The sequence below is a fragment of the Diceros bicornis genome, chromosome 7 (genome assembly GCF_020826845.1).
Source record: "Diceros bicornis minor isolate mBicDic1 chromosome 7, mDicBic1.mat.cur, whole genome shotgun sequence".
Taxonomy (NCBI): Eukaryota; Metazoa; Chordata; class Mammalia; order Perissodactyla; family Rhinocerotidae; genus Diceros; species Diceros bicornis.
The window spans coordinates 6,978,819-7,006,370 of NC_080746.1; the positions used below are offsets into that span (position 1 = coordinate 6,978,819).

The window sequence follows — 27,552 nt, forward strand, 5'->3', positions numbered from 1 at the left end:
TCCAGTTTTTCACCATTGAGTATGATGTTAGCTGTGATTTTGTCATATATGGCCTTTATTATGTTGAGGTACTTTCCTTCTTTACCCCTTTTATTCAGAGTTTTTATCATAAATGGATGCTGAATCTTGTCAAATGCCATCTCTGCATCAATTGAGATGATCTTGTGATTTTTATTCCTCATTTTGTTAATGTGGTGTATCACATTGATTCATTTGAGATGTTGAACCATCCTTGTATCACTGGAATGAATCCACTTGCATGTGGTGTATGATCTTTAATGTATCATTATATTTTATTTGCTAATATCTTGTTGAGGGTTTTTGCATCTGTGTTCATCAGTGATATTGGCCTTTAATTTTCTTTTTTTGTGTTGTCCTTGTCTGGTTTTGGTATCAGGGTAATGTTGGCCTCGTAAAATGAGTTAGGAAGTGTACCCTCTCTTCAATTTTTTGGAAGAGTTTGAGAAGGATAGGTATTAAATCTTTGCATGTTTGGTAGAATTCACCAGGGAAGCCGTCTGGTCCTGGACTTTTGTTCTTTGGGAGGTTTTTGATCACTGTTTCAATCTCCTTACTAGTGATAGGTCTATTCAAATTCTCTATTTCTTCTTGATTCAGTTTTGGAAGATTGTATGATTCTAAGAATTTGTCTATTTCTTCTAGATTATCCAATTTGATGGTGTATAGCTTTTCATAGTATTCTCTGATACTCCTTTGTATTTCTGTGGTATCCATTGTAATTCCTCCTCTTTAATTTCTAATTTTATTTATTTGAGCCCTCTTTCTTTTTTTCTTGGTGAGTCCAGCTAAAAGTTTGTCAATTTTGTGTTATTTCACAGGACAGGCTTTTAACTTCGTTGATGTTTTCTATTGTCTTTTTAATCTCTATTTCATTTCTTTCTGCTCTGATTTTTAATTTTATTTATTTATTTTTTCCTCCAAAGCCCCAGTAGATAGTTGTATGTCATAGCTACACATCCTTCTAGTTGGTGTATGTGGGACGCGGCCTCAGCATGGCCGGAGAAGTGGTGCGTCTGTGTGCGCCCAGGATCCGAACCTGGGCCGCCAGTAGCGGAGCGCGCGCACTTAACTGCTAAGCCACGGGGCCGGCCCTCTGCTCTGATTTTTATTATTTCCTTTCTTCTACTGATTTTAGGTTTCTTTTGTTCTTTTTTCTAATTCCTTTAGGTGTAACATTAGATTGTTTATTTGAGATTTTTCTTGTTTTTTGAGGTAGGCTTGTATTGCTATAAACTTACCTCTTTAGTACCATTTTTGCTGTATCCCATAGATTTTGGTATGTCTTACTCTTATTTTCATTTGTCTCCAGGTATTTTTTGATTTCTCATTTGCTTTCGTTGTAGGCCCAATAGTTGTTCCATAGCATTTTGTTTAATCTCCATGTATTTGTGACTTTTCCAATTTTCTTCTACTAGTTGATTTCCAGTTTCATACCATTGTGGTAGGAAAAGATGCTTGATAGTATTTCAGTCTTCTTAAATTTATTGAGACTTGTTCTGTGGCCTAACATGTGATCTGTCTTGGAGACTGTTACATGTGCATTTGAAAAGAGTGTGTATTCTGCTGATTTTAAATGAGATGTTCTGTACATATCTATTAAGTCCACCTGGTCTAATGTATTATTTAAGGTCAGTATTTCCTTATTGATCTTTTGTCTGGGTGATCTATCTGTTGATGTAAGTGGGGTGTTCAAGTCCCCTACTATTATTGTGTTACTGTCAATTTCTCCTCTTATGTCTGTTAATATTTGCTTTATGTATTTAGGTATGTAGATAGTATTTGGGTGCATAGATATTTACAAGTGTTATATCCTCTTGTTGGATTATTCCCTTTATCATTATGGTTGCCTTTCTTTGCCTTTGTTATGATCTTTGTTTTAAAGTCTATTTTGTGTGATATAAGTATTACTACCTCAGCTTTTTTTCATTTCCATTTGCATGGAATATCTTTTTCCATCCCTTCACTTTCAGTTTGTGAGTGTCTTTAGGTCTGAATTGTGTCTCTTGTATACAGCATATATGGATCTTGTTTTATTATCTATTTAGCCACCCTATTTCTTTTGATTGGAGCATTTAGTTCATTTATATTTAAAGTAGTTATTGGTAGGTATGTACTTATTGCTATTTTGTTACTTTTTTTCTGGATATTTTTGTAGGTCTTCTCCGTTCCTTTCTTCTTCTCTTGCTCTCTAACCTTGTGATTTGATGACTTTCTGTATATCCCTTAACCTCTTGTTGTACATATAGATGATTTTAGTAATTTTATCTTTTTACCTTTATACTAGCTTTATAGATGGTTGATCCACTACCTTTACAGTATGTTTGCCTTTACCCTGTATTTTTTCTTTGATAATTTTATTATTTCTATTAGTGTCCTTTTCTTTTCCACTTGAAGTTCCTTTAACATTCCTTGTAAGGCCTATTTTGTGGTGATGAACTCCTTTAGTTTTTGCTTGTCTGGAAAACTCTTTATCTCTCTTTCCATTCTGAATGATAACTTTGCCAAGTAGAGAATTCTTGGTTGTAGGTTTTTTCCTTTCAGCACTTTTAAGTATATCATGCCGCTTCCTTCTAGCCTGAAAGTTTTCTGCTGAGAAGTCAACTGATAGCCTTATGGGGTTCCCTTTGTATGTAACTTGTTGCTTTTCTCCTGGGGCTTTTAAGATGCTCTCTTTATCTTTATTTCTTGACATTTTAGTTATAATGTGTCTTGATGTGGGCCTCTTTGGGTTCATTTTGTTTGGTACTCTTTGGGCCTTCTGTACTTGGGTGTCTGTTTCCTTCCCCAGGTTAGGGAAGTTTTCAGCTATTATTTCTTCAAATAAGTTCTCTGCCCCTTTGTCTCTCTTTTCTCCTTCTGGGACACCTGTAATGTGAATATTAGTATGCTTGATGTTTTCCCAGAGGTCCCTTAAACTGTCCTTGTTTTCTGTTCAGCTTGTGTGATTTCGTCTACTCTGTCATCTAGATTGCTGATCCATTCTTCTGTGTCATCTGCACTGCTTTTGATTCCCTCTAGTGATTTTTTTTCATCTCAATTATTGTATTCTCCAGCTCTTACTGTTTTCTTTTTGTTTGTTTGTTTTTTTTGGGCTGAGGAATATTTGCCCTGAGCTAACATCTGTTGCCAGTCTTCCTCTTTTTTTGCTTGAGGAAGATTAGCCCTCAGCTAACATCTGTGCCAGTCTTCCTCTATTTTGTATGTGGGTTACCGCCACAGCATGGCAGATGAGTGGTGTGGGTCCACGCCTGGGATTCAAACCTGCAAACTCGGGCCGCTGAAGCGCAGTGCGCCAAACTTAACCACTAGGCCATGGGGCTGGCCCCTTTATTGGTTCTCTTTTATATTTTCTAATTCTTTTTTGAAGTTCTCCCACTGTGTTCATCAGTTCTATAGAGTTCAGTGAGCTTTCTTATGCTGTTACTTTGTGTTTTTTATCAGTTAGATTGTTTATATCTGTTTTATTCAGTTGTTTTTCTGAGGATTTGTCCTGTTCTTTTATTTGGAGCTTATTCCTCCGTCTCCTCATTTTTCCTACTTTTCTGTAATTATTTCTATGTATTAGAGAGATCAGCTACATCTCCCAATCTTGGAAATGTGGACTTACGTAGGAGACGTCTTATGGGGCCCAGCAGCATGCTCCCCTTTCGTCCCTTGTGCCAAATGCTCCAGAGGTGTTCCCTGTGTGTGCTGCTGTTGCTACAGGTGCACGGATAGGTGGGGCAGCCCCCTAGTATCGCTGGTTGTGGGGTCTAGTGGCGCATGACCTCTGTGAGCTCACTGGTGGGTGGGGCAGGTCCCCAGTATGGCTGGTTTGTAGGCCCTGGGTTGTGCAACTGCTCCCAGCTCCCAGTGCGGCTGGCTGTGTGGCCCAAGGCTGCTTCTAGCTCATTGGTGGGCCAGCCAGGCCCCTAGTGCAGCCAGCTGCATGGCCTGCAGCTGCTGCTAGCTTACTAGCAAGTAGGCCAGGTCCCTGGTGCAGCTGGGTGTATGCCTGGCATCTCGGCTGCTGCTGGCTCACTCTTGGGCAGGGCGGGCCTTTGGTGTAGGCTGTCTATGTGACCCAACATTGCATAACTGCCCTTGGCACACTGGTGGGCAGGGCAGGCCTCTGGTACAGGCTGACTGTGCAGCCCGGGGGGTATGCAGCTGCAAAGCTGCCCTGGGGGCTGGGAAGGTCCCCGGCACAGCAGCACAGGACCATTTCAGGAGCGTTGATGGGCAGGGCAGATCCCTGTGTGGCTGGTTGCGAGGCCCTGTGGTGCAAGTTTGCTGTGGGCTCGCTGGTGGGCGGGGCAATCCCTGAGGCTGGCTGCCTGTACTGCCTGACTGGGCTCCTTTGCCTCAGGTGCTCTAGTGGGTGCAGCAAACCCCTGTTAACAGGCCAGAGGAGAGATTCTAAAATGGTGCTGCTGGCATCTGTGTTAGTACGGCTGAGCTAGGTCACAAAAATGGCTGCTGCCAGCATCTCAATCCCTCAGGGGGAGTGCCTGGCTTCCTCCTTTCTCTCCAGGATGGGCTTTGAGCTTAGTAAGTGAGTCTCTTTTACCAGTGGACTATGCATTTTTCTATCTGGTGTTTTTGTGCTGGCTTCTGGGTCGAGTGAGTATGTGCGTGGGCCCTTTTAGAGCAGGTTTTCCTTTCCCTGAAGTTCTGTAGTTTCCTGGGCACATTCCCCTCGATTTTCAAAGCCAGGTCTTTTGGGGTCTCATCTCTCTTCTTCTGGATCTGAGGCCTAGTGTGCTGTTTGAACCCCTCGCTCCTGCAGGAAAAGCTCCGAATCTTTGAGATCATTCCCAACTGTGAAGTGCCGTGGCTAGGGTGTGTTTTTTTCCTCAGCAGGACTTTGTCTCTGCTTCTTCCATCCATCTGGGTGGTGTCACTTGTGGTGGAGGTTCTTTTCATTTGGTTTCCAGAGATCTTTCAGAGGAAATTGTTGCATATGTAGTTGTAGGTTTGTTGTGTCCATGGGAGGAGGCGAGGTCAGGATCCTACTATACCACCATCTTCCAAAACCTCTTCTCAGCTTTTTAAATTCTGTGATTGTAACAGTGGTGGCAGGTTTTCCCTTCTTTCATGTAACAAATATTTATTGAGTAGTGACTCTGTGCTAGGTACGGTTTTATCTTCCTAGCTCTTTTATTTAGAGTTACACAAATTAGTTTATTGCCTAAACAAACTAATTCTTTTAAATATTAGTATAAATTAACTAGTTAAAAACTAATTTATTGCCAAAACAAATTGTGTAAAATAAAACCAGGTTTTTAAACTTCAAGGATTGATTTGTAATTGATAATGAAGATTTTTCACATAGGAAGGCTATTTTTCATCCTGATTGGTCTTGTAAAGGCAGTGTTATGTGTTTAGATAACGTTAGAGTATACTTGTGAGAAGGAGAGTTGATTTGGGTGAGAGGGCGCCCATAAAACCTGGAACAGGTCTTTAAATGTCACTGTCAAAAGTTCACTTTAAAAAGGAATCAGTACTTGAAGGAAAGAATCCACACAGTTCACTTTTCCTTGTTCCTGACACTAGTCCCAGAGTGCCTCGTGGTTGATCGCAGGGGAAGGTGTGAATGGGAAGCCATGTATTTATCATCTGTTACGTGCAAAGTGTTACTGGGCATTTTATACACAATGTCTTGCTTAATCTTTTCAAACTTCAAGGTAGTTATTATCCCTCATTTTATGGAGAGGAAACAGTTTTGAGAGGGTTAATAAACAGCCAAGATGCCATATCAGTAAGCGATGGAGTAGGGACTCAAATTCAAGTCTGCTCAATCACACTGTCTGAAGAGCCTGATTTCTACATTTACTCTCATGTTACTTTTCTTCACCTCAGCTTTCTGCCCTGTGGAAAGGAACATCTTTCTTTCCCAGCCAGCAAGGAATGTTGTAAAGGGTAAGCAGCTGCGGACTGCAAAGCGTTAGATTTATTGGTGGAAACCTTGCTATCACCATGTGTTATGTTTTTATGTGATGATTTATATATTGTATCTGGGGGAAAACTCCTCTTCAGGTTCTCTGTGATGTTCTCTACTCTTGTTAGGTATTTTTAAATTGTGAGCATATGCCCTTCCTTCCTCAAATATTCTGTTGAGAGAGGAAGATAATCATAATTTATTCCATGTATATGATAACTGTAGATCAAATCCCTTTAGTATCCTGATTTTTAAGTTTGAAATAACTGGAATAATGGCTTAGTCTGTTGGTTTTCATAATTTCTTTTAAACCCAGTGGAATTGTTAATAAAATAGAATCTTACACAGAACCTCAATGTGAGGAAAGGTAACAGTGGAGCTACCCTAGTTAGTTAAAGTCGGGCACCCTGGGCTGTATGCCCCCGTGAAGCATGCCTGGTCGACCTACCTTAGGCCTCTTGCAGCATCTCAGAGAGGCCTCAGTAGAGCTGTGTACAAGCAGACCCCTGGAAAACCACTAGTTTAGGTTACTAGTAGACCTTACTTTATGTAGTGGATATGTTACATCAAAGGCTGTTTTATAATTTTAATTTTTAAAAGCCAGTTATTCTAAAAGTATTAGAGAAACTTGTTCTTCATAAGAACATTTTTTATCTGACTCCTTCTAGAAGGATTATATTCAGATATATTTATTTCTCTAATGTAATTATGTCTGAATTCCTGATACTTCATATATTCTGGTGTAGATGAGTGATAGAAATTCAGAATATTTTTTTGTGAGATATTTTTTATTATTGAAGCATCGCTGTTTCTAAGGTTCGTCTATTCCTTCATTTGTCTGTTAGATGCTGTATTAGTTTGCTGGGGCTGCCATAACAAAATACTACAGACTGGGTGACTTAAACAACAGAAATTTATTTTCTCAGCGTTCTGGAGGCTGGAAGTCCAAGATCAAGGTGTTGCCAGAGTTGGTTTCTTCTGAGGCCTCTCTGCTCCACTTGGGGATGGCTGCCTTCTTGCTGTGTCCTCACATGCTCTTTCCTCTGTGTGAACACTTCCCTGGTGTCTCTGTCCCTGTGTCCTAATCTTCTCTTCTCATGAGGACACCAGTCAGATTAGAAGAGGCACAACCATATGACCTCTTTTAACCCTAATTGCGTCTTTAAAGGCCCTATCTCCAAATACAGTCACATTCTGAAATACTGGGGGTTAGGGCTTCAACATACGAATTTTGGGGAGATAGAATTCAGCCCATAATAGGTGCCAATCAGTCCTGGATGTTTAGGTGGATGGGACTACCTTTAGGGCTGGCTTGAAGGCCCTTCAGGGATTCTCTCACACAGACTTGTTAAGGAGCAGGGCCCTACCTGAGCCAGGCTGGCCTCTAGGCCAAGGGCAGGCAAAGCGTAGGGGCGTTAGCTATGATTGCTTAGAGCTTGAGGGCCTCAGGAAGAAGGAGCCCTGGGAATGACTGCTTTATGGGTGCCCTGCACCACCCGGCCCCCTACTGCTGTCCTCGGGCAGCGAGGAGGCTGGGCAGCGTCTGAGAATGGGCCCATCTCAGGCTCACAGGCTAGTATCGGGCCCTCATTTCATTCATTGCAGAAGGCCCTCTGGGCATTGGGCACCATGCCCTGAGGCAGGTCAAGGAGGACAAGTAGGCTTCAGTGCTCTCCTCAGGGCCTCTCAGGTGTCTGGGAGGTTCAGAGCCCAGCAGTATTCCATAGGAGGTCTAGGAGGGATTCCTGGAGGTGACTTTGGAATGCAGAGTCTTGTGAGTGTCTTTTGAGGAGAGGATATCCAGATGACCCAGGCAGACCAGCCAGATATGGAACAACGTGCACCTTAGTTAGCTGGCTTGACTGGTCCTGGTAACACAGATTAACTCTGTAGACTGAGCTTTGTCAGAGGACCATGAAGGAAGAAGCACAGAGGCAGGAAGCCTGTCTTCCCTAATAGTAGAGGAGGAGACAAGGGGCTGGGCTTGTCCTTGGAGTAGCTTGGACAGTGGTCTTCCTGGGGATGAAGACCATCTAGAGCTGACCGCTCTCAGGATAGAGTGAAGGGAAACAAGGATGTGGGCCACTGCTTCCCAGGATGTAGGCCAACTCTGAGGTGTCATGCTCTGAGCACTTCTGGAAAGCTTTCTAGAAATGTGATATTGGTATGTGGGCCCTGTGTCTCTCCACTTGCAGGTCTGCTCAACTTGTGTTTATGACGTGTTTCATGGACTCCACTTTTTCTTTTGTCACAGTTACATGTGTGTTTGTCTCCTTTCTGGCCAGCTGTCAGGGCATGAGCAAGGTTTAGGTTTCATTGTGGAAGCGTTTCCTTTATATTGCTGTGAATGGATGGTATGCAGTTGCTGGTTGTGATTTTGTTTTATTTAAAAAGTAATTAATAGACCTTATTTTTTAGTACAAACTTATGGAATAATTGAGCAGATAGTACACAGCGTTTCATATAATACCCCACCCCACACATACAGTTTCTCCTTCTATTAATATCCTGCTTTATAATTCATTGAACAGAATTGGTAAAATGCTGAACTTAATAAACCACTAGCTTATTCACAGAGTTTACCTACAGAGTAAGCGCAGTTTCTAGAAGAGTGGTCTGAGGAACACCTGGGCCACAACCATGTAAATAAAAATACAATGTCAGTTTCACATCCTACTCCACAATGATTGAAATAATTTTAGGGCTTGCTTTTTTTAATAATTAATGAACCAATATTCATACGTTATTATTAACTATAGCCCATTGTTTACATTAAAGTTCTCTCTTTGTGATGTATAATTCTATGGATTTTAACAAATGCATAATGACATGTACCTACCATTATAGCTTTATACAGAATAGTTTCACTGCCCTAAAATCTCCTGTGCTCCACTTGTTCATCCCTATTTCCCCCAACCCCTGACAACCACTGATCATTTACTGACTCGATAGTTTTGCCTTTTCCAAAACATCATCATATAGTTGGACTCATACATTATATAGACTTTTAAAACTAGTTTTTGTCACATAGAAGATTTAATGTTCCTCCGTGTCTTTTCATGGTTTGATAGTTCTTTTTTTATCACTGTCTAATATTCATTGTTACCCGTGTGCCAGAGAGGACATCTTGGTTGCTCCCAGTTTTTAGCAATTGTGAATAAAGCTGCTGTAAACATCCATGTGCAGATTTTTGTGTGGATATAAGTTTTCAGCTCCTTCAGGTAAATACCAAGGAGTGCAATTGCTGGATCATTGGTAAGCTTATGTTTAGCCTTGTAAGAAACCACCAAACTGTCTTTCAAAGTGATTGTACCATTTTGTATTCCCACCAGCAGTAATGCTGCTCTGCATTCTCACCAGCATTTGACAATGCTCAGCTTTTTTTGATTTAGCTATTCTCATAAGTGTGGAGTGGTATTGCATTGTTGTTTTAATTTTCAAATAAAGTTGGTCTAAGGAAGAGCATTTACTAATATACTTAAGAGTGCTATTCTGCTCTCTTCATTCTTCTGTTACCAATAATTCTTTCTACTCTCCCTTCGCCACTGAATCTCAAACTTCAGTGTATTTAAGAATCACCAGGGGGCCTAGTGGTTGAGTTCAATGTGCTCCGCTTCGGCAGCCTGGGTCCGTGGGTTGGGTTCCGAGGCGTGGACCTATACCACTCATCAGTCATGCTGTGGTGGTGACCCACAAACAAAATAGAGGAAGATTGGCGCAGATGTTAGCTCAGGGTGAATCTTCCTTAAGCAAAAAAAAGGAAGATTGGCTGCAGATGTTAGCTCAGAGTGAATCTTCCTCAGCAAAAAAAAAAAAAAATCACCAGGGGAACATGTTAAATGTAAAATCTCAAGACCTAAGCCTGAAAATTCTGTTTTGGTGGCTGTGAGATGGGAAGTAAGACTATATTTTTATCCATGGGTTCTGGCCCAGGTGTTCCTCAGACAACTCTTCTAGAAACAGTGCTTATTCTGTGCTGTAGGTAAACTCTGCCAATCACCTGGTGGTTGATAAAGATCAGCATATTGCCAAGTTCCAGTCTATGTGTTTTTCTAGCCTAGACCATAATTTAACTGTGGGAACAGAAGGATTAGTTCATCCATGTGTTTAAATTATACTATGACTCTGTTTCTTTTCTTAAACTTCTGAGAGTAGGAAGTGTGAAATTATATTAACTATAGTAATTTGAAATTCTGAAATCTGTTTTTTATTTGTCTTCTAAAGAGCATATTGAATCTTTTACCTTTGTTTTTTGAGTTGTTTCATCATATAATGTACTTCAGCAAAAAAACCTTTGTGTTTTTTTCCTTCTTTTAAACTAAATGGCATCAGTTTTTGTGCCTGTCTTTAGACGGTTGTTGGAAATGTGAGATGAGGTGTCTGGAAAGCCTTTTTTGCTTAGGTAAAAGGCATAACATAAAATGTTATCGTGTTAAATGTATATAAATGTAAAATGTTAGTATGTTTGAGGATTATTTGTTTACTTAGTGCAGTGTTTCTCAGAGTTTTATCTGGAAGCCGCTAGCATCAGAATGACTTGAGAAACATGTTAAAAGTAGATATTACTAATCAGAGTCTTGGGGAATGGGGACAGAGATCTGAATTTTACCAGGTTCCTCAGATGATTATTAAGCACCAAATGTAGAACCACTGGTCCAGCCCACATTGTTTATTCTGTGCACAGATAAAAGAAGATATTAAACACAGTTTAGCAGATGTTCTCTTTTTCCCCCAAGAAAATCTTCCTTAAAACACATTTGGGGTACAGTTAATCTAATGGACCAAATACCATTTAGAGACTGACAGAATTTTATACAGCTCATCGTTCTCCACAAGATGGTCAAGGATCTGCTATTTTATTTTTCACAGTTACCCTAGAATGTTGTGTGAGTGTTTTTGTACACAAATTTCAGAGAAGCAATTCTTGGACAATAAAAATTTCCCTACCTCAGGAGTTTCATGTGGATCCAAATAACTTATTTTCAGAAAAATATTCGTTGTCCAAAAGGGAAGCTATTCAAAAACCTTGTCCCTTGAAGTAGTTTAATGGAGGAAGGCTATCTACCTGCTTGTTTATATAAAGACAGTCATATTTATGTATGGAATCCAAGCTGTGCCTTTTCATTATTCAAAATTAAATAGAGCAAAATATTTCCTCTCCAGTTAAGTAATGGGAAATCATATACTGTAATTTTTTCATTTGGAATGTTATATAATTTCAAGGGAAGAGGGAGTATGTGATACTGCAAATAAAAGTAATTGTAACACTTCTTGAATGCTTCTTATGCACGCTGTTCTAAGTGCCTTCCATTAACCTTCACTTCTGACAACTGTGTGAAGAAGGTGCTGTGTTGTGTCCGTGTTACTGATGGGGAAGCTAAAGCACAGAGGGTCGAACAACTAGTCTATTGTTATTCCACTGGATTCCACTCTTTGGTGTCTGAGTTTAGATCGAGACCTAGGCATTCTGGGCAAAGAGCAGATCATGGTAGTAGTTTAGTGTGAACCAGTAGTGGGTTCTACATGTCTATTTGTATGGATCATAGATTTCTATAGTAGAAAAGATGATTGTGGATCATCTGGTCCTAAACTGTCATTTTAAAGTTATAGAAATCTAGAGAGAAAGGAATTTAGATAAATTGTTCTGATTCACAAAGACAGTAAGTAATGGTATAGCTGGAACCAGAACACAAGCTTGGTGAGTTCCAATTTTGTATATTTTCCCCCTTGGATCACAAAAATATGTAAATTATCTTAAATTATTTTCTGTATTTCTTGTTGCTGTTTTTTATTTGTCTTATTAGTGCCATTAGCAGCTTCCATTGATGTTTAGAGTCAAATTTGTTCCTTGATAGCCTTTTGTTAATTTATAACGTCAGAATATGTCCTACCAAATGATGCTTAAACATTCAGTTTCATGGAAATTATTGACAAAATGGCTTAGAGCAGTAGTTCCTAACCCCATCAAATCCTATACCCATAGATGTAAATTATGATAAATATTTCCTAAAATCCTTCCTTATGATTCTGAAATGAAGTTTGCAAATGATATAACTACGTACAAACGCACGATTTCAAAAAAGTCAGTAAAATTTTTCACATATAATATAAAGGAGAAATAAAAGTAATTTGTGTATTTAAAATACACAATATATGTTTAAAATATAAATACTTAGGACAACTGCATGAGAATCTTGTTACTCTAAATGTAGTCCACAGACTAGTACCATTAGCATCAGTCAGAAAATATAATAAAACTCATTTATAATAGCATCAGAAATATGAAATACTTAGGGATATATCTGAAAAAAGATATGAAAGATCTGTGTACTGAAAACAACAAAGCATTTCTGAGAGAAATTAAAGAATATCCAAAAAAAAAAAAGAGATACCTTGTGTATGGGTTGAAAGTCTTTATATTGCTAAGATGTCATTTCTTCCAAATTGATTCCAATCAAAATGTCAGCAAAGTTTTTTGTAGAAATTCATAAACAGATTAAACATTCGTATGGAAATGCAAAGGACCTAGAGTAGAACAGCCAAAACATATTTGAAAAAGAACAAAGTTGGAGAACTAACACTAATTGATTTGAAAACTGACTTATAAAGCTACAATATCAAGCGAGTGTAGTATTAGTGGAAAGATAGACAAATAGATCAATGAACAGAATAGAGAACCCAAATATAGACCTATATACATGGACAAATGATTTTCAATAAAGGTTCACAGTCAATTCAGTGAAGAAAACATGGTCTATTTTACAGATGGTACTGGAACAATTGGATAGCCATATGCCTCCAAAAAATACTTGGATTTATTTCTAGTACCATCTGCAAAAATTAACTCAAAATAGATCATCTACCCAAACATAAAGCTTAAACTATAAAACTTCTAGAAGAAAACATAGGAGAAACTTTTGTGACTTTGGGTTAGGCAAAGATTTCTTAGATACAACATCAAAAGAGTAGCAATTCATAAAATAATAAATTGAATTTCATCAAAATTTAAAACTTCTGTTCTTTGAAAGATATTACTCATAAGAGAATAAAAAGACAAGGCACAGACTAGGAAAAAATATTTGCAATGTTTATATCTGATAAAGGACTTATGTTCAGTACATATAAAGAACTCTCAAAACTCAGTAAGAAAACAGAAGTCAATTTAGAAAACAGCAAAGATTGGAACAGATACTTCACCAAAAAGATATATGGCAAATAAACACTAGTGGGAATGTAAGATGCTGTGACCAATTTGTGAAACAGTTTGTCAGCTTCTTAAGTTAAACATAGACCTACTCCATGGTCTAGCCATGTAGTAGTGGAATAAGTCTATTCCACTTCTAGGTGTTTTATCAAGAGAAAAGAAAGCCTATGTCCATACAAAAAGTCATACATGAATGTTCGTAGCAGCTTTATATATAATAGCCCCAAACTGGAAATAACCCAAATACCTCATCAACAAAAGATTAGTGGATAAACAAATGGTGGTAGCCATACAATGAAATGTTACTCAGGAATAAAAAGGAATGAGTTATTGATATGTACAGCAACATGAATGATCCTCGAAATAATTCTGCCTAATGAAAGAAAACAGACAACAAAAGAGTACTTTCTGTATGACTCCATTCATATAAAATCATAGCAAGTACAAAGTAATGTATAGTGATAGAAAGTAGATTGGTAGTTACCTGGTCAGCAGGGATGGGGGTGGGATTAGGGAGAGGGAGAGATTACAAAGAGATATAAGGAAACTTTTGGGGTTGATGAATATATTAATAATCTTGATTGTGGTTATAGTTTCACGGGTGTCAGAACTTATCGAAATGTACATTTTAAATATGCACAGTTTATTGTTTGTCAATTATACCTCCATAAAAGTGGGGAAAAAAACCTGCAGAAGCACCCTTGACTTAACTTTTCATGTATCTAATGCAGTTGATAGTTTCTGTCTGTTCTACCTTTATGTCTCTTACAGTCGTATGCTCTTCTTCATACTTTGTGCCGTTTTTATACTATAGGTTTTTATTATCTCTTTCCTAGTCTGTATTTGTAAATTCCTAAAGTGGTCTTCTGCTTCTCGTCTTCCTCCCTTCCTTTTACCCTGAAAGGTTTACACACTGCTACTAGAATTTCCTTATTAAAACACATCTGTTCATGTGTCTCTTCTGCTCAGGATTTGTCATTTTCATTTTGTACAGAAGAAACTTCAAACTCCTTGTCGTGAAATATAAGACTATCCATGATCTCTGACCCCATTCTACTTTTCCATTCTTACTGTACTTCCACTACTCTATTTCATAAACTCACTGTTTCAGCCAAATTTAACTATCATTTTCCCCCATTGCACAAGTTGCTCTTTTCATCTATCTGTCCTTCCACTTAGAAAAGAAGAGGTCTTTTCTATCCTCTTCTTACTCCTTCCGCAGAGGAAAGGTGAGGCAAGGTAATTAAAATTTTAAAGCAACTGTAATTTTTTCTTATTTAATATTTCATTGAGCTAACTGGGAACAGAAATTCAATCTCGTTTGTTACTTGCTATACAATATGTAATTATCCTCAATTCTCAATATTATGCTCAGTATTAGCATTCTATTGACCCTTCCAGTTTCTGCCATCACCCACTTCCTGCCTTCACTCACCTTCTTATCCAGCTTAGATTCTAGGGCCATCATTATTACATTCACCTATCACAAATATATTCTTAAACCCTTTACCCCTATTTTCTTCTCTCGTATCACTGGTGGTCTCTGTTTGGCTTAATGGAAAAATGGATACTTCATTACACCTCTTACTTAAACTTTCGTCAATATTTGATTTCTCTTTTCCTGACCTTTTCTTCTCTTGATAGACTGACACAACACTCTCAGAGTTCCCTCATCTTCTTGGTCTTCTTTTACAGCGCATCCTCCTCTACTAGACCTCTAAAAGTTTGTGGTTGAACTACCTTCTCATTCTACGCTCTTTGTCCTAGACTATCTTATTCACTCTTTGAGTTTTAAATACCGTATATATGCCCAGCTCCCGAATTGATATCCTGATCCCTTATCTTGTTTCTGAGTCTCAAACCTGTATATCTTACTACAAGAGTAATGTTTTTAAAAGTGGAAATTAGTGAGCTGGCATTTAAGGTTTAGGAGACAGTATAAATAAGGCAAAGAAACAAGAAGCAATGTGGCATTTTTGGGGAGCTAAAAGGGAGTAGGGAGAGGGAGAGACATAGGAATATCTCAAAGAACCTAATGCAGGAATTATTAGGCCACAAGTAAATGGAACCAGGACCTGGAAAGTAAGAAGTTGAGGGAGTTTGCTTCTGGGTTTTGCTTCTCTCAGTGCACTAGCAGCTGCTACTGCTTTGTTTCATCTTCCTCTTTTGTTGAAAAATAATATTTCCAAGTTCTAGCAACTCAACGGAGATAATTAAAGATTCTGACCTAGTTCCAAAATCTTAGGAGACAGACTGATTGACTCATTAATTTGTCTGATCAACTGTGCCGGGATGCTTTTGGCAGGGGCATGGAGGTCGGACTGGACAGAGACCCTAAAGAAGAATGAGTTCTTTAAGAAAGTTTAGGGAGTAGAGAGAAAATAATTGGTGTTTCATGGTGGGAGACTATGAATTTGTATTGGTTTGAATCTCTTCAGTGATGTCATTTTCTTCCAGCAGTACAGAGGCATGCAAGTAGGGAAATATATTGATTTAGTTTGGGGCGGGGGGTTGCTGAATTGGTTTGGCAGAAGGTTAATATTGCAAGGAAATTAAGGGTACTGATATTTTTAAAAGATCAAGTGATCAATCATAGAGTCGGTCCATACTGGGTAGTATAAAAAGAGATCGGAAGGAAGATAGGTACCCCAGGGGGAAATGTAGGAAGGAAGGGGGTGCACTGTCTCTGAATTTGAACTTGATTTGTCATAGAATATGAACACTAGAGACCTGGGAGGATAGGAAATTGTAGTCAGAAAATGAAAAATTGGATTTCTGAGGCCAAATAGTTCCAATTAATGAAAAATCTGTGATATATCTCTTGGAGTAAGAGCAGTACATTAAGCTTAATAAAAAGATACTTTGTTATGCTGATGGCCCTAGAATTTCACTAGCCATAAATTAAATAAACTGTTAGAACAGGAATTTTTTTTTTAAGTCAGTGAGAAGCACATTATTGTTATATTGAAATTCCTTTTTAGATTTTGATTGGTTGCCTCAGAGAGACTGTAGTTAGGATTGGGTGCCATTGTTAAGCAGTGATTTCTTTCCATTCCCACTGTTACCAAAGCTTCAGGCTTGTTTTATTGCGGTGGGTTCTTATCTAACATTCCCTCTAAGTTGTACCAAAATATTTTTCAGTACATTGACTTTTGTAGCCGAATCTATTTTCTTTATAGTTTGTGTGTACCCTCAAGATAGAAGAAGATCAGAAGGATTTGATTGCAGTCTGTTCCCTTTAGATCTCTCCTTATTCTCTTAGAGTCAGAGAGTGAGCTGTATGCTTGTCAAGCTTCTGGAAGTCTATTCCCAGGAGCCATTAGAGGTAGGACAGGCACAGGACGAAGCATATAGATATAGATCAGTGGTGAGCTGGAGCCAGTTGTGAAATTTTTAGGAATTTTGTAGTATAGTTGTTAAACACAACCATTATTAAAAATTAAAGCATATAAATTTACAATTAAGTGAATTGAATTAAAATCAAAGGTAATAAATACTTAAAACTTTTTTAATAATTATTTTACTGTATTTTACTGTTTTCTATGCTTATGTACTGTATGGTGTATGTACTACATAACAGGCTACTCTGCATCTCTCTTCAACTCTGCATTCAGTTGTGTTAAGTTGGTAGCTTGAAACCAGTGATATTGGGAGTATTTACACCATGGACACTGGCAAACACTGAATGAAGGCCTTTCCCCTGAAGAGCCAGTTGTTAAAATTACCCAGCACACTGTGGGATATAATAGCATCTCTGGCTTGTTCTCACTTTATCTCAAAGATGGGGGAAAACTGCCAAATCGAAGGTCCTCTCTCCTTCCTGTAAGCCCATCCCTAACTTGTTCCAGCCTTATCTTTACAATGTTCTTTTCCTTCTATTACTATATTTTTGTTACCTACTCCTCTGCCCTTATGGCCCCTAAATGCTGGTCTTTTCTCTTTCATCCATCTTCTTCCTAAAGTAGAATCTCATTTTGACCCCTGCCAGCATACCCAATTAACCTCACCTTTCCCAGCCATGTAAATTAGAACTTTAGAAATTGCCACTGCTGCAGAAAGAATAATATATGAATCAGGACGATATAGTTCATAGATCATATTGCTCGAGTTCTGGTCACTTTTAATGTTTGACATTTTGAGTTTATCAGAATTATTTGTATTTGGTTAAATATTAGCTTAAGTATACATCAGAAAAGTATAAATATGTATTAATTATATTTTTAGGGTTAGTTACATTTTATGTATATTTTCAGCAGAACACAGGTTCATTTTTTTTATGATGGAAATTATATCATAGGGAAATAGAATCTGTTTGCCTTTCACAAATTTGTAGAATCAACTCTTAAATAAAAGATTCCTAAACAGTTAGGAGTGCTTTTGGCTTCAAGAAACAGAAAAATGAACAGAGGTGACTGATTGCTGCTGTTGAGTCAGTGGCTTAATGATGCCAGGCAGTAGTCTCTAAGATTCTCTTTGCCTTTCTTTTAAGGTCAAATGATGATACTTCAGATCCAGTCTTGGTAACTTGCATTCACAGCAGAAAGAAGAGACTGAATAGTGCAGTAGAGCTGTATTTACATGTGCCGTGGCTACACCTGGATGCTAAGTGTCTAGGAAACTGAATATTTAGTTCAGCTAATATTTAGTAATAGTATAGTTTATAGTAAAGGAAGACAGTGCCAAGGATGGGAGTTAGGCATTAGATGAACCTACCATAGACCTCTCCTTAGTACACAATAGCATTTCCCCCCATGTACCTAAAGCTAATGTATTGAGACAAATTTAAAAGGTGAAAATGTAACTAATATGTATGAGATAGTTCCCAGAAGAAGTTCATTAAGCTTTGTTCAGTCTTTGTGAAGAAGTGATGGAAAACTAGTTCTTATTTGCTGAAAGATATTCAAGTTTAGAAACTAAGCTAGGTGATTTCACACAAATTATTGAAGTAGCTAATGTTATCCCTGTTTTACAAATAAAGAAACTGAGACAGATGTTAAGCAATTTCCTCCAGATCATAAAGCCTAGTAAATGGGTGGGCCAAGTTTAGAACCTGGTCTTTTCTCTATGGCAAATTGCAGAAAATGTTGATAAGTTGAAGTGAATTAGAACTTTATGGAAAGAATGATATTTGATAGTGAGGAAACTTAAGTACACACCTGCAAAAGGTGCTAAGTATTATGCGTCATATCCATGTAATGGTGGAGCTGGAGCCCTCTAGGTCTGTAGCAACCAATATACTGGGATGATAATAGGTAACGTTTCATAGTGCTTGCTATATGCATTTTGTTTGTACTGATCCATTTAATTCTCGTTAACAACCCTTATGAGCTGGGTACAATTATTATGTTAGATGAAGAAACGGAAACAGAGAGGCTAAGTTACAAACCCCGTCTAGTACGTGGCTGACCTAGGGTTGAACCCAGGTACTCTGCTCTTGAGGCCACATTGTTAACAGTTACACTGTACACCCTCTCATAATAACTGATTTATGTAAGAGAGAACAGAATGAGCAGGATTTTTCAGGTTGATTCTTACCTGGTTCTAACCAATCTTGGAAGAATTTCTATTCGTTCAGTTAAATAGGAAGTTGAATAAAATATGACATGGAATTTCACCAATAAAACAAACACTTAAAGCATCATTTTGGAAGGCAGTGCATAGGGACTTGAAGAATCCCAAATTCAAATTTTCCAAACAAAACTGACAATTTGTTAATAACCCCTTTTCAGCTCATGATAACTGATTACATCTTCATAATTTTGAGAAATACCATAGAATATCAAACCAGAAATTGAAATAAGAATGCAGCAAATGAGTATGTGAAAATAATCCCACACACATGGAAATTATACAGCTCAGAACTTCAAGATGAATCACACTCTTGGAAGACCATTCCATTCTTCCCCAGAGTCTGTCAACAGAGGGATGTACAAAGTGATATAGTTTTCATGTTTCAGCTTTAACATCTGCTGCATGGCAGCTCGGTCATATTCCTATCTAAGAAAACATCTATAAATATTGGTAAAGATTTCATTTTTACTTTTGCTTTCAAGCTTTACTTTTGTTTTGTTTATCTCTGTATTTATTCTATTGGCTATACAGTATTTCTGGGTGATCTGGAGTTCAGAATTTTCCTAATACAGCTTCTTAGGATTCTTCCTAACTCCATGAGCAATTCTGCTACTAGGTCAAAGTGGTATGTTTTTCAAAGCCAGAGTCTGTCACCACTGCTGAGATTGGCTGTTTTCATCTTTCTTGCTTTCCCACTTACCCACGCACTACTAGCTCTTTAACGATGGTAAATGCCAGGATTTTAAATGAGCACTTGTTTCACCAGTGTCTTTTAGTCTTGTCATTTTTCATGAAACCTGGGGGAGAATGAAGAGAAAATTCACAAAAAATTTGTATGTGGTTTAGTGTTGATTTTTAAAAAAAATCATAGAGAAGATAATAAATATAAAATTTGGCACTAGAGATGTCAACACAACTAGGTTGAAATTTCAGCAAAGTAAATTATTAAGAGATAAAAATTATGTCTACTGCATGCATAGCTTGGTATCAGACTAAATATTTTAATTGGTGTAAAAAAAGGTTGGGAAATTAAAAGCTAAAACTGAAAAAACAGACAGTTATTTGGACAAATAAAACACATAACTATATACTCATAGCAACAGATTGTTTTATTGTTTGTTTGTGTAATTGGCATCATCTGTGATTTAGAGTCTTGGAATAATAGAATCATTTGGGAGGGACTGTGGAGTACATTACTGGAACTGAATTGGCAGTGTTTACACACGGGTCTGTTCTCTGATTTAGAATCCTCTCTTTGCTGCTTTTCTTCCTCAGGTGGGACTCTTCCCTGGACACTGTGTTGAATTAATTAATCAGAAAGTTCCCCAGTCAGTGACTAACTCAGTGCCAAAACCAGGTGAGTACAGTTTTTCATTAGTGTGGTTATTTTATCAACTGCTTAAAGATACTGATTTTTCCTTCAGTCAAACGTAGTTTGTTTTGCTTTTATTGCATTTATTGACATAATATGCATTCTTAATTTTGTGTGGTTTTGATTTTTAATATATTCTTATTTTCCTGTTGATCATTTCACAGAGATTTACATGAATTCAAAATTTTAGACAATTTTAAAGAACTACTTGTTCCATTAAGCTTTGTCATTATTTGTTTTTGTAATTAAATAGTAGGAATATAACTTATTAATGAATAAAATGATAAAAGAAGATAGCAGATTTAAAGAACTGACATGGAGATAGTATGATTAGCTGAAAATGATTAGATAATGGGAATGTATATTTTGTCAGTGCTTCTGAGCATCAAAACTATTTAAAACAACATTTCTTATTACTTGTATGGTATGTTTGCAGTGCTGTATAAATATGTGGAGTATTTTACAGATAAGTAAAGCAATGTTACAGAGGGTAAAAATCAAGAAAATGGAAATTTTTGTTTTTATTGGGGTTATTTAATCTGGGCAAATTTTTTGGAGGGAAGAGGAAATAACCAAACTTATTTCTCCTGGTTGTATTATTCCCTCTGCCCTTCTCTACCCTTCCCCCTAACCACCACCCCCCGACCACCCTTAAAAGAAAAAGAAAACATTTCTGGGCCTCAGAATTTATTTGGACTGTTTTCCTTAAAGTATTTTCTAGGCTTAGGACCTCTGTGTAAGAATTAGGAAAAGAACAGTTTATTCTTTCCTTACTTAGTATTTTCCCACCTATGCCCCAAAACATACATCAAACCATCTTTATTTACAGTTTTTAGGTAAAAGTAAAGGATAATAACCCCTTTCAAAGCTTATTTCTTCATAGAAAGTTAGGGAGTCAGTGTTTCAATTTTTAGCATAGGAATTTTTAAATTTTAGACAGACTACCTTTATTGTTTAGTTGAGAAAAATACCTCAGAATAGTGTTCTCTGTAGTTCTACTTGAGCCAGGATTCTCAGTCTCTTTTCAAGGAATTTTTATCCGCTGTTAAATCCCCCTTCTTTGGGTCAACTTATTTAAAAGACTTCCTCAGTGGGTACTTGCTCTGTAAATTGTTTGTTAGTGGTTGTGATGACTGTAGGTTTTTTACTGCTTTTTAAATATGGCATCAGTAACTTAAAAAAAAATCCCATACTCATTAGAAGGCACTGCTCCAACCCTTCCAGGCCCCCCAACCCTAAGCAACTACTAATCTACTTTCTATCTGTATAGATTTCCCTATTCTGGACATTTCACATAAATGGAAGCCTACACTATGTAGTCTTTTGTGATTGGCTTCTTTCACTCAGCATAATGTTTTCAAGGTTCATCCATGCATCAGTACTTCATTCTTTTTTTTTTACAGCTAAATAATATTTCATTGTATGGATATATCTTATTTTATTTATCCATTCATTTTGGTTTGTTTCCATTTTTGGCTGTTATGAATAATGCTGCTGTGAACATTCATGTGCAAGTTTTTGTGTGGATTTATGTTTTCATCTCTCCATATGTATCTAGGAGTAGAATTGCTGAGTCAAATGGTAACTCTATGTTTAACCTATGTTTGAACTGCCAGACTGCTTTACAAAGTAGCTGCACCATGTTACAGCACCCCCAGCAGTGCATGAGAGGTCCAGTTGCTCCATATCCTTGTCACTGTTTTTGTGAATATTGTATCTCCATGGGTGTGAAGTGGTATATTTTTGTGGTTTTGATTTGCATTTCTCTGATGGCTAATAATATTCAGCATTTTTTTATGTGCTCATTACCTGATTGTATATCTTTGGAGAAATGTCTATTCGGATCATTTGTCTATTTTTTAATTAGGTTATTTGTCTTTTTATTACCAAGTTGTAAGTGTTCTTTATATATTCTAGGTACAAGTCCTTTATCAGACAATATGATTTGCAAATATTTTCTCACATTCTGTGGATTGTCTTTCCCTTTCTTGATAGTGTCCATTGAAGCATAAAAGTTTTTAATTTTGATGAAGTTCAATTTAGTTTTTCTTTTGTTGCTTATGCTTTTGGTGTCTTATCTAGAAGGCTTTGCCTAACCCAAGGTCAAAGGTTTAGTCTTTTATTTTCTTCTAAGAAGTTTATAGTTTTAGATCTTGTATTGTTTATGATCCATTTTGAGTTAATTTTTGTGTATGGTATGAAGTCTAACTCCATTGGATGTCTAGTTGTCCCGGCACTAACTGTTGAAAAGATGATTCTTTCCCCATTGAATTATCTTGATTTCCTTATAGATAATCAGTTGACCTTAGACATAACTTTATTTCTGGACTTTCAATTCTATTCCATTGATCTTTATGTCTGTTTTTATGCCAGTACCACCCTGTCTTGATTACCATTGCTTTGTGGTAAATTTTGCAGTTGGGAAGGCCTTCTTTATTCTTTTTCAGGATTGATTTGGCTTTTCTGGGTCCATTGCAATTCCATATGAATTTAGAATCAACTTGTCAGTTTCTGCAAAGAAGTCAGCTGGGAATCTGATAGAGATTGTATTGAATCTGTATATCAACTGGGGAAATATTACCATCTTACTAATATTTATTAAGTTTTCCAATCCATAAACATGGGATGTTTTTCCATTTATTTAGACTTTCCATTTGTTTAGACCTTTAATTTCATTCAACGTCTGTAGTTTTCAGAGTATAAGTTTTGCATTTCTTTTGTTAAATTTATTCTTTTCTTTTTGATACTATTGTAAATGGAATTGTTTCCTTAATTTCATTTTCTTATTGTTCATTGCAAGTCCATAGAAATACAATTAATTTTTGTATATTAATGTTGTATCCTGAAACCTTGTTGAAATGTTTATTAGTTCTAATAGTTTTTTTAGTGGATTCCTTGGGAGATTCTATATACAAGATCATGCCATCTGTGAATAGATATTTTTACGTCTCCTTTCCAATCTGGATGTTGTAAAATTTTTTTCTTGTCCAATTGCCCTGGCAAGAACCTCTAAAACAGTGTCGAATAGAAGTTTCCAGAATGGACATCCTTTCTTGTTCCTGATCTTAGGGGAAAGCATCTAGTCATTCACTGTTAAGTAAGATGTTAGCTGTGGGGTTTTCGTAGATGCTTTTCATCAGGTTGAAGAAGTACCCTTCAATTCTTGGTTTGTTGAATAATTTTATCATAAAAGGGTGTTGGATTTTGTCAAATACTTTTTATCCATCTCTTGATGATGCTGCGTTTTTGTAGGCAATATTTTAAAGTTATTAAAATGCAACATCAAAAATTTATTATGATTTCTTGTGTATTATTTTTATATATATCTGTTATATAAGCTTAACTTTTATTAGTTATTGTCTCATCTTTGATAATTTTGCCTCAGATATTCTGTAAACTGAGTTTTTAAAAATTAGCTTAATATTGGTATTAAACTGTATCAAACACTTTCTCACGTTTTGAATGTGAAAGTGACATTTGTAATAGTGATAACCTCCAGAAACTTTTAAAACTTGGGAAAGTTAATCAGTTAGTGATAGTTCTGGAAAATAGGTTTCTATTAATAGACCTGTATGGCATTGTTAATTCTACAGTAGTAATGATGTATAATGACAGCACACCTTCAAAAGCTAATAGTTTATCTTTTGTGAGCAGTGTTGCAGAGTTGGCATAGGAAAGTGTGCATTCTTAATACATTTTGAAAAGGATGATGTGAATTCTATCAGCCTCAGGTTTGTTTCACACTTTAAAGCTGTCTTTGCCCACAGTATAAACAACTTGAATGTTCTATTTATTTTTAACATTGCCATCTGTCACTGTTAGATGCCAAGTCTGAAAGATGCGGCTATAGTTTGAGAGTGAAATTTAAAGCTCCCCTATATTATTACACAACAAGGGCAATAGGAAAAAATTTCCCTTTGGAACTCTTCTTAATGTTCTCAATATGTTGAATTATTTGTGTATATAAAAATAAAAGTAATGAGTCACTAAGTCCTGACCAAGATAGCAAGTATCTGTGGTGCCTTAAGGAAAAGAAAGTGTATGTGTGGGTGTCCTAGGGGAGGGGGGTGAGAGGGAGAGAGAGAGAAGAGGAGGAAAGAAAAGAGGAAGAAAGATAGAAACTTGTCCATAAGAAATTGGCTTTTAGTTCAATCACCACAGGTTATGGTTTGATGGAAGGAGATGAGATTGACGTGGGAGGAACAGAAAGGGAAAGCACACGTGGTTTTCTTGTTTATTCTGCTTGGAGTTTACTGAGCAGTTGGATCTGTTTATTGATACCTTTCTTCAAGTTTTTAATGTTCTAAGCTATTATCTCTTCAAACATTTCTTTTGTGCAGTTCTCCTGCCCTCCTTTCCTTTATACATCGGTTACACTCTTTGATGATGTTTCAGGCAGCCTCTCTTTTCAGTTTGCATACTTTCTATTGACCTATCTTAAAGTTCACTGGTTCTTCCCTCTGGATAGGCGTCTCATAAACCCATCTAATAAATTGTTCAATTCTCGTATCATATATTTCATTTCTGGGCTCAACATTTGGTCTTTTTTATAATTTCCATGATGGAATTCCCCATCTCCTGTGTTATCTATCTTTTCCTCTAGAAGGAAAGAAAGAGAAGGGTGTGGCGGGGGGGAGGGAGAAGGAGGCATGAACTTCTAAAAATGAAGGACTAGGGAATTTAGATAAACCTTTCCCCTGAGAACAATTAGAAAATTTGGACAGAACTATAAAAATATCTCTTTGAAGTATTGGAGAGTTAATAAGGCAGTAAACAATTACTGATTAATTAAGCAGAAGAAGGAAATCCAGAGAAGTGACCTCAGTATATGGACACATTATTTCCCTAGGATATCTGCTGATGGAGTAGAGAAAGTCACAGCACTAGGGGAACATGGTTGGAGTTCAGAGCCCAATAGGGCAGAGTTGCTGATAAATGCCCCAAGCTTTGAGTTGGGATTTTTATGGAAATTTACAACTGATTCTAAAATTTGTATGGAAATGCTGAGCCAAAAATACCCAAGATGGGCCAGCCCTGTGGCGTAGTGGTTAAGTTCAGCGTGCTGTGCTTTGGCAGCTCGGGTTTGTGGGTTTGGATCCTAGACGTGGACCTATCCTACTCGTCAACCATGCTGAGGCAGTGACCCACATATAAAGTGGAGTAAGATTGGCACAGTTGTTAGTTCAGGGCTAATCTTCCTCAAGCAAAAAAAGAGGAAGATTGGCAACAGATGTTAGCTCAGGGCTAAACTTCCTCAGCAAAAAAATGAAATAAAAATACCCGAGACAATTTTGAAGAACAAAAAAAGTGGGAAACTTACTATATAGATATCAAGATTTATTGTTAAAGCTTCACTAATTAAGATGCTGGTATTGATGCTAGGATAGACAGATCAGTGAAACAGAATAGAGTCCAGAAACAAACCTGTGTGTATATAGATAGTTGACTTATGATGAAGGTGGCATTGCAGAACATTGTCAAGAGGACACTCATTTAAATAAATGGTCCTAGGTCACCTGGACAAATATATATATATATAAAATCTGATCCTTATTTAACACCATATACAAAATCCTTTCTAGGAGAAGTATGGATCTGTATGTGAAAGGTAAAACAATAAAACTTAGAGAAGACAGTAGAATATCTTCATGACCTATTTTCATGATCTTGGGTTAGACATAAAGCACTAATCATAACTGAAAAGCTTAATATTTAAACTTAAAGTTCAGAACTTCATCATAATATGCTGTTAAGATAGTGAAAAAGGCAAATTACAAAGTGGGAAAGATATTTGCAGTACACATATCTGACAAAGATCACATACAAAGTATGTAAAGAATCAGTAAGAAAAGGACAGATAAACTGATTTTTTTAATTGAGTGAAAACTTGAACAGCTGCTTCACAACAAATATCCAAAATGCTCAATAGGCATATGACAAGATGTCAGCACCATTAGTCTTTAGGGAAATGCAAATTAAAACCTTATTGACACGCCAATACACACCCACTAGAATGGTTAAAATTTAAGAGTAATGATACCAAAAGTTGGCAAGGATGTAAATCAATGGGAATTCTCATACAATGCTAATGAGAGTGTAATGTGAGACAATCATTGTTTGGCATTACCTACTAAATTTGACATATAGGTACCTTGTGACCCAGCAGTACCACTCTTAGGTATATATAGAATGTTCATAGCAATCTTATTCCTAATTGTCAAAAAATTAGAAAAACTCAAAGGTATATCCATAGTGGAATGGATAAATAAAGGCATGTTCATTCAATGGATTCCTCTACACCAATGAAAATGAAATGAGTTGACGGCTATATGCAGCAACATGGCTGAATCTCACAAAAATAAATGTTGAGTGAAAGAAGCCTGATATACATACATATGCACACTGTATAATTCCATATATATATAGAGAGAGTTCAGAATCAGAGAAGTCAAGACTTTTGTGGTCTTAGGAGTTAGGATAGCAGTTACCTTTGGAGAGAATAGCAGTTACCTTTGGAGAGGAGAGAGGGGGTAGATGATTGGGATGGGTAGGACAGAGGATTCCAGAGTGCTGTTGATGTTCTGTTCTCTGTTCCAGAGTAATGTTCTGTTGATGCAGTGGCGATTATACAGAAATGTAATGAGTTGAGCATCTTTTCATGTGCTTATTGGCCATTTGTATATCTTCTTCAGAGAAATACCTATTCAAGTACTTTTTCATTGTTGAATTGGTCACTTTGCATTTTTTAAATATACATCCCATCCAGATGAATATTCTATGCAGTATTACTTTAATACACAAATGGTGGAAATCAGATTTTCAAAATACGTTCGATACTTTCATACTGTGAAATACTTTGCAACCATCAAGAAGAATGGGGTAGAGGCATATATGCTAACCTGAGGAATTTTTCCTGTGATGTGTTGTTAAATGAAAAAACAATCACAGAACAGTATAATCCCATTGTAAATTCACAGAAGAGGATCAGGAAGGGTACATACCTAACTAGAAAGTGGAATGGGATTATGGACTAGCAAGAGACGTTTCATTTTCTGTGTTTGCTTCTGTATTATTTAACCTTTCCAATTAACATATATTACTTTATAAAATATGAAAAATATAGATTTTAGTCTCCTCTTAACTCCATCCTGTTCAAATAGCTAATTTCCAAGGGTCCTTCTCAATGCACCCACCTCAATAAAGTAGATATCTTGTGACAATAGATTTAATGCAGATATTTTATTTAATTTATATACCTGTGTGAAAAGTTGAAGGGGTGAGAACATTGGCTCCAACCTTGAGTTTTAATCCCTAGGCCATATTTGCTGTCTGTGTGCTCATCATTTGGCTTCTCTGATTTTTAATTTCCTTACCTAAAAGTGAGGCAAGATTCTTTTGAAGATTAGGGATAAGGCATTTAAAGCCCCTGGATTCTTAATAAATGTCAACTATTATTATTTATTG

At 36.9% G+C, this 27,552-nt stretch overlaps 1 protein-coding gene across 3 annotated transcripts in view; it reads left to right on the top strand.

Annotated features, from left to right (window-relative positions):
* Positions 1–27,552, top strand: part of ARHGAP32 (Rho GTPase activating protein 32) — a 321,714-nt gene that overhangs the window by 230,624 nt on the left and 63,538 nt on the right. For all 3 annotated transcript variants that reach the window (XM_058544821.1, XM_058544819.1, XM_058544820.1), the window contains one exon: positions 19,992–20,073. In XM_058544821.1, coding sequence (XP_058400804.1) covers positions 19,992–20,073 — 82 coding nt within the window. The remainder of the gene's footprint in view (positions 1–19,991; positions 20,074–27,552) is intronic.